Here is an 8,017-nt window from a genome sequence, read left to right as displayed (position 1 = left end):
TAGGGAGGCTGTTTCCTAGTAGAAAGAATAAGGTGACGCTAGCAATTTGTTTTAAGAAAATGTTGCATGCTGTACACTGATAATGGATATTTTCTACATGTAGTTTTGCAGTTCTCATATCTCAATGTTGTAGCTTAGCTGACTTTCTGATACAGCTGGCAATGCAGACACTGGTTAGATGTGAGCTTGGATTGCTCTTCTTCCAGAATGCCACTTTCTTTCTATTGAATTTCATGTCTTGCGTTTTTACTGAGATACCGCTGACTACAGGGAAAATGACGTTACATTGTTGTGTATCTTATCATTGAAAACTTTAGAAAGTTTGCCTGTAACCACCAATGTTGTAAGGGTAAGGATTTGGTTGTTCCCTGGCAAATCCAACCTGACCTTGCATTCCATTTTTCTGATACTCTTGCCACATTAACTGCTCTTCCACTAGCAGTCTCTGTTTCTTCTCCATCTCTGACATCTGAACATATGCTGGTGGAGCTATTGCCAGTGATGCTGCAAACGGATCTGTGCCTGGTACTGCTGTATTAGCTCCACCATTTGCGATCGGAGGTGCAGGCAATGCTAGCATTGCTGGCCGTCCTGCTGAGCCAAGTGCGACGCTGCTTGCACTTCCAGTAGCCACAACACCTGAGCAGGCTACTGCCTGAGCCACTGCTCCTTGTTGGTACATTCCATTAAGCATTAATGAGTCAAAGCCACCAGGGAGGGAGGCCTTCTGGTTTGATAAGTGACTCGCAGACTGAACCAGTGCTGTCTCCCAATCTCCTGTATCGTTGAACGCCTGCCATGGTGAAATGCTTGTTGCAGGATTGGTCGTTGCTTGACCATCATCAAACAGCGCTAATGCCAGTTGATCTCCATGTTCTTCTGAAGTTGGAACATCTTCACTCAAGTTTAACAAGTCTCCTACTTCTTGGGTTTTCGCCACCTCTTCCTTTTCCTCTTCCTCTGTACTTTCTTGTGTTTCTTCGGGTACCTCTGGTGCTGGTAATGCCTTAATTGCATTCATGTCCTCCTCTAGTTCAGTTTTAGGTTCTTGCCTTTTAGTTTCTTGAACTTGCTCAGCAGTTGGTTCATTGCGCATTGCCTTCCTGGTCTGTTCCCTAAAGGACTTTTCTCGTATAAGGTCATCCATACGCTCTAGTTTTTTCGGTGGAATGATCTCAATATCTGGATATTCAGAAGTGCGTGCAATTCCAACTGTTTTACTCCAATCATAGAACTGCTCGATCTCCTCATATTGCTTATTAATTCTGAAGAAAATCTCAAGAACCTTTACAGAATCGGGGATTGATAGTTCTATGAACTTATCAAACAGGATAGTCGTGATTTCTGTTAAATCATAATATAGCTGGAAACTTTCCTTTACTAATGGATAAAGAGCCACAATCACGACCCTGTTGTTCTTTGCCGAACCTGAAACATATAGTGGAATTTTGTATTTAAAGACTGTTTGAGAAAGGTGAGAAAGGAGAGAAAGGAGCCGGTAAAATACGTGCGTTGTTATAAGATGATATCAAAACTCAAATTTTGGTATCCTCATTTGTTCTCTTTCTGTTTCCGCTTCTTTACTTCTATGCTAATTCTATATTGGCATTTTGATATTCGATCTTTATCAAATGCATTGCTGAATGAATAAATATTTTGGAAATTGGCAAGAAATGTTAAAGCAAAAATGGAGTTTGGAAATACAAATATGCAATACAAACCTGCAGGCCGACAAGCTAACAATCGCTCAAGAAGCTGCATGAGATGATGAATCCTTGAGAAAACTCGATCATTCTTCATTTCCCTCAACGGAGTGGCTTTCATCCCCCTAGCATTATGACGAACCTCTTCTTCATCATCGTTGTACGCGAATGCACTGCGTTTTCCTCTGCGGTTCTGCATCTTAAACTCCAAGTGTTCATCGAGATACAAGGCATACGATCGTACAAATGCAGAACAATCCCATGAATTAGATCTTGAGTCACGAAAATCAGACATGTTAAGAAGCCTGGTTCCACGCCTTGTGGCAAAGAAAATCTCTTCCTCATAAGACGGATCACCATCACACAGCAGCCTATGGATCAACATGAGTGCCTTGAGCGCCACAACCCAATTCTTGGTCTTGCTAAGGCGTCTGGAAAGGAAACTGACACATGCACCAACATGGGCTCGAGAATAAGAAGTCAAGCTTAGAATTTCCCTTATATGCCTCTCCTCCGGTGGGTACTCTTCGTGTCGTGTTGCCTTCACAATGGCTACTTCAAGATCGGACAAGGAGGCGCTGCTGCCAACTTTGGCCAAACTTATGCTCGTTTGGTCCTTCACTGCCCCTATTGCTTTTCTAAGCTTGCTTGGACCCATGAGTTGTAAGCCTCAAAAAAGAAATTATTTTTCTCTTCAATTAATTCACAAGGATGGCAGTGTTAACCTGAAGAAATGAAACAAAAACAACCCTTAAATTGTTATGAAGATTGAACGTGCATGCATGGAATTTTACGCGAAATCCCAAACCAGCTTCCAGCTAATAAAGGTATTGTAAGAATTCATCATAAATTGACTAGTTTTATGCTAGTTATACCTGATGTTATATTGAATTTTTGTGAAAGACTGATGGGAATGTTTGAAAGATTCAGGTTTGCAATGAGAGAATAATCAAAAGAATGAAGAAATATTGGAGTTGGAGAAAGAAGATGAAAAGGGAGAAACCTAAATGAGGTATATGCAGCTCTTCTTCTCTTCTCTTGTGATTAAATTTTCAGTTTCTCCCTCTTGTTTTTCTCTCAGCTTAATTAACTGAATCTAATAACCGTAGAAGTGTTCTGTACTTTAGCCGCATTTTTCGGGAGGCTAATGGAAATATTTACATACGACTTGCGATCAATGTAATTCTGTCTCAATTTTTTTTTTTTGTTTTTTTGGGTCGTTTCTGAATTTATATGAAGAGAAACGGTTATTATTGAAGATTTTCAGGCAACAACAATTTTACCTATGACGTTCGATGTGCCACATTAACTTAATAAAATTACCACATATAATATATTTGTATTATTCTACATGTGAACCGATAGAAAATAAGATGAATTTCAAAAACTTAAAGAGAAATAATGGAGTGACATAGAAAGACATGAAAATGAAGGAAAAGCAGAGTAAGAACTTTATTCAATTTTCACCATCTTATGTTGATTTCATTTCAAGCTTTTTAATTTATTTTATTATAAATCATTTGAAAGATTTTAGAGCGTTAAATAACGCTGAATTAATGCAATTCATGGCATTTAGAAGTGGCATATAAATTATCACTCGAGATCTAAAGCGAACTGACGATATTTTCACGAAGATTTCTATGTATGTATTAGGTATATTGAATATGATTCTTTTTAGAAAATATTGGAATTGTCTGTAGAATGATTTTGTTCTATATATTAATCAGACAAGAAAAAAGAAGAAAGGAAGAATTGGACTTGTACCACTTTCTGCACCTCCAGAACTTCTATAGCACAAGGTATAATTATATATATTTAAACTTTATTCATTTTTACACGATCTACCAATTTGACCAAGTATGCTCTTGTTCTACTAAGGCTTTTTATTTACGGAGGTTGTTTACCCCGAAATCGGATAATCAATTAAATATGTAAGCGGGTATAGGATATGTGCTTAGGTCTTAATATATATATGAGATAGAGAAAATATATATGCAAGAGTTCTTTAATGAAATGGCTAATGATGGCGGTTTGTCTACGAACACAAATACTTATGAACAGCGTAGAAGGCTTGATGGATTAAATATGCTAAAAACATGAATAAAACGGTCATGGCCGGATCGGAAATTGAAGGAAAGATTGTATATATGGGCTATTCTATTACAAGTGTTCTTGGAGAAATGTAGGAACCAACCCCCCTAAGGAAGGAGGACATGCCCTATTTATAGTGCCACCTTCTGGATCTTATACAAATTAAGACTAATAAAATAATCATGACAATGACAGCCCTGCACGGATTTGGTGGGATTAGACTGACGGCGCCGTCTGACACACGCATGGTAGGTAGTTGACTATGACAGCACGCCACTGGTGCGGGGCCCGCAGGCGACGGTTACGCGGACCAACGGCCACCCGGTCCAACGGCCACCCGGTCCAACGACCATTTGGTCAAACGGATATTCGGTCAAACGGCTATTCGGGGCAACGGCCACAGACGCTCGGATCAGCAGACTTGGCCGTTTTGATGACGGAGAAGACAGACTCGTTTAGCTCCGGTACAGATGCCTTCTCCGGGTAGGACTGAACAACATCCGGTATGTTCTCGCTCCTTTTCCATCACCAATTTACCTTATCACCGTTCTGGCTCATATCCGGTTTTCACCGTATACAGATAGCCCCTCCACTCCCCGGATCCCCGATCTATCGGAGTAACGGGGAGTGGATAAGTTCCTAAATCGGTGGCTCTCTCATCCCGACCTCACCTTCGTATTTTGGCGGGAACGAGCGCGTAACGCATGCCCCTTACCTGCCACGTGTCTCAACCCTGGTGGTCCGCTTCTGTCAACCGCCTTTTTCACGTCGTTTCGAGTCGCTTCAAATTAATGATGGGGCACGTGGCGCCATCTGATTGGCCGTCCTCGGGAGCCGTTCCTCCCCTAACATGCCTATATAAGGCCTTCTACCCTTTTATTTTGCCATTTTCAAGTTTTTGCCTCCTCTTTAACCCTACTCCAATTCTGTGTTCTTCTTTCTTCTTGCTCAACACACAACCTAACTTCAAATCTGGTCTCCCTATTGATCTGTTGCTTCATATCGTGTGCACAGGAGTCAACCTCATCACTGCTGCTGTCGAGTATCCTTTGTTCGAGCGTTGCTGTTTCAATTTTGCCTTCTATTTGAACCACCAGTTCCTTCGTTCTTCTTAAATCCCTCTCTTCGGCCTTCTTTCTTTCATATTTTTAGGATGTCCGAATCGACTTCCCATGATGCCCCATTGATATCGTCCTCGGGAGCCGAGCCTGCGTCCCCGGTTAAATTCGAGCCCACTGCATCGGATATCATACCGGCCAAGTTTAATTTCAACAAAGACCTTGAGGTCGAAAAGCCTTCCTTCGTTTCAGACAGGGGATACGACGTGAGGCGGTATCCCTCATCCGTCACCGAGGAGAAGCTTGACACAGTCCGGGCCGATTGCGGGTGGGACACCCGTCCTGTTCGGGTCTTCGCTCCCGGACCTGATGAATCCGTTACCGACCACCGTGAAGGGTTTTTGTACGTTTACACATACCCCTTCACTCTCAGACTAAACCCTCCGGTGGATCCGGTCATTCTCGACATGTGCCGCACCTACGGCGTTACACTGGCCCAGATTGGCCCAAATGTTTGGAGGGTCGTAGCGTGTCTTCGGTCATTGGCCAACAATGCCGAGAAGGAGTTCACACTAGCCCACCTCATACGCCTATACTCCCCGAGGATGTTCCGGGGTGGCGTAATGAAACTGGCCAAGCGCAGCCGGAATCCTTTTTTTTGCGAAAATGGACGAAGACAGAGACCGGGGATGGTTGGAGCGATTTGTCCGGGTGAAGACCGAGGACATAATTCCGGCCGAGCATATGCCTTTCCCGGAGAAATGGAATAACAAGCGTAAGTTCCAAGCCCCGAATAATTGCTTTGGCAGTGCTTTGTCAAATTTTGATTATTCCTTGAAATTCTTTACTTTTGCTAGCCAATGGGTACGTTCCTCCGGTCATCCGGGATTTAAACGACTGGGTCACAGTGCTTCTCGCCCAGCATCCCTATGAAGACCGGACATGGGCCCACTTGTCCCGTGGCCGATGGATTGCCCAAAATCACGGTAACCCTCTATTCTTATCCTACCGTATTCTTCTTTTACTCGTTTCGCCCTCTGGTTTCTGCTAACCTCTCGTGTTTTCAGGTTTGCCTAAGGGCTCGGTAGCCCCCAGGTCGGAATCGGGGACCGCCCCATCAGCATCGGCGCCCGAATTTGACACAGCAGGCTCCTCCCGCGTCCTCTCCGAGGCCGCAAAAAGGAAGCGGCCCTCCGAAAAGGGGCAGACACCGAAAGGGAAGAAAGCAAGGAGCGTTGCTCGCCCCTCGAGGGAAGAGGCAGAGCCCGACATCATTGTTCGAAGGGTCGGCTCCGTCCCCACCGTGGCTTCAATACCGGAAGAGGCGATCTCCGTTCCGCCCCTTCCTTCCATTGGCGAAGGCCTCTTGGTTCCTGCTCCCCATCCAGGTGCGGAAGAAATACTTTCACCATCTCCTCTTCGGTCGATTGACTTTGTCGACATTTCAGGTGAAACTTCTTCGGAAGATGCTCCCCTTCAAAGAAAGAGGTCCGGGGAAGCGGTTGCTGTTGAAACCGAAAAAAGGACCGAACCAGTACCGGAGATCGAATCCCCCACAGACGCGCGTCCGTCTCCCGAGCACGAGCCCGCTACAACTGTGGAGCCCTCGGCCTTTGCCGAATTTGTCGAGGCTGCTCCAAGTTCATCTGCCCCGGCTACGCGGGTGGATGAGTTTGACGATATGTTCTCGAGAACTCCCCCCGCGTCCTGTGAAGCAGCGGGATTCGTTCACCTTCCTATCCCTCGAGCCACGAGGCCGGCTTATCGGGCCTCCGATTCCGGTGCCAGGGATAGCTTGGTGAACATTTTCCCAGCCCCGAGCGTGGAGCCAAGGAGAACCCGATCAGCAGTGGTCACCGTCCCCGAGGACTGCAGCTTCCTATCACGTCCGGTGGGCGTAGCGAGCTATTTGCGTCCCCTTGTATTAGATTCGGACAGACGCAAAATGACCGGGGTTACTTGGGAATGCCTTATTAACGAGGGCATGCACGCGGGCAACCGGGTAAGATTCTTAGCCCCTCTTATACATTTCATTTCGAGAATGTCATCCTTTCTTTGCCTAAGTCTTTTGGTTTGTTTCATCTGCAGAGTGTGGTGCTGGTCAATGAGGCTTTCATCCGTGCCCGACATGAGATAGACGATCTTCGGGGCCAACTCGATGCTCAGGGCCGAGAGACAGAAAAATGCCAACACCTTCTTCGGTAGAAGGAAGAAGAATTAAACCGGGCGGTCATGCTGGCCAACCTCCGCCCCGAGCTTGATGCGGTTAAGGACGAAAACCGTCGATGGAAGAGTGATCTGGCCGCTATGACTGATTACAATCGGAGCCTGGAGGCCGAGAAGATCGGCCTTTGCCGGGATAAAACCCAATTTTCTTTGCGGTTAGATGAACTCGAGACCACGGTTTCCCAACTTCGGGGAGAACTTGACTCGGTGAAGGCTGATGCTACGGGCTTGACCGAGAGGAACCGGCAGCTTGAGTCCGAGGCTGCTTTGTTCAACGAGCGCAGCAGGGTACTCGAAGAGAAAGTCGAGGAGCGGGCTCGGATATGCGAGGGCCTTAGAACTGAACTTGAGGAGGCGATTAACGCTAATGATACCCTTAAGGCCGAGATGGATGCGACCAATCTTACGAGGGATGATCTTGAGAGGAACCGAGCTCATTTGGAAACAAACTGGCCAAGGCTGAGGCCGATTTGGAGGAAGCTTGGAAAAGTGTGGAGGCGGCCGAGGCTCATACCGCTATTGTCGCTGAATATGAGAAATGGAAGTCTCGGCGTCTTACTCTCGAGCAAGCTGAGCTCGGCCTGGAGGATCTTCCGGCCCTGATACTTGAAGCTAAAGGAATGGAGAAGGAGGCTAACCTTGCCCTCGGGTCCGAGTCAGACGACTCCGAGCGGACCGAGTCCGAGCATTCATCCTCTTCTAGTCGTGCCGGGTAGCATAGGGCCAGTACTTTGGTATTTTTGTTTTCATAGTGCTTTGTTCTTTTTTTGATGTAAAGAATCTTTCATTGTATAAATGAAAAGTGCATCTTTCTGCTTCCTCGTTTTGACTGTTTGTCCTTATTTTTGCTGTTTATTGCTGGTCCGTTTTGGGACGAGGTGACTCGTAGTCGTTGATTCATCTATCGGTCCCGTTTGGGTCTTGGCCGATGTTTCGGTA

General features: G+C 45.7%; 1 protein-coding gene across 2 annotated transcripts; it reads right to left on the bottom strand.

The window, feature by feature from the left end:
• Window positions 1-45: 45 nt before the first annotated feature.
• On the bottom strand, window positions 46-3,302 carry LOC132598759 (putative clathrin assembly protein At1g03050). Of its 2 annotated transcripts, XM_060311828.1 has the most exons (3): window positions 2,579-3,302; window positions 1,722-2,428; window positions 46-1,428 (listed from the first exon to the last, which is right to left on the bottom strand). In XM_060311828.1, the coding sequence occupies exons 2-3, from the start codon at window positions 2,359-2,361 to the stop codon at window positions 314-316; spliced, it is 1,755 nt and encodes a 584-aa protein (XP_060167811.1). In that variant the 5' UTR covers window positions 2,362-2,428; window positions 2,579-3,302; the 3' UTR covers window positions 46-313. The 2 variants fall into 2 exon arrangements, with proteins under 2 accessions (XP_060167811.1, XP_060167812.1); XM_060311829.1 differs by having other exon boundaries at window positions 1,722-3,302.
• Between the last annotated feature and the right edge of the window lie 4,715 nt (window positions 3,303-8,017).

The sequence above is a fragment of the Lycium barbarum genome, chromosome 6 (assembly GCF_019175385.1).
Source record: "Lycium barbarum isolate Lr01 chromosome 6, ASM1917538v2, whole genome shotgun sequence".
NCBI classification, from domain to species: Eukaryota; Viridiplantae; Streptophyta; class Magnoliopsida; order Solanales; family Solanaceae; genus Lycium; species Lycium barbarum.
Note: the sequence above shows the minus strand (reverse complement) of the source record. Positions and strands in the feature narration are given on the sequence as shown.

Coding starts and splice junctions, on each gene's coding strand:
- LOC132598759 (XM_060311829.1), bottom strand. CDS start 2,361: ATGGGTCCAAGCAAGCTTAGAAAAGCAATAGGGGCAGTGAAGGACCAA. Junction 1,429..1,721: donor GTTAGCTTGTCGGCCTGCAG/GTTTGTATTGCA, acceptor TATATGTTTCAG/GTTCGGCAAAGAACAACAGG.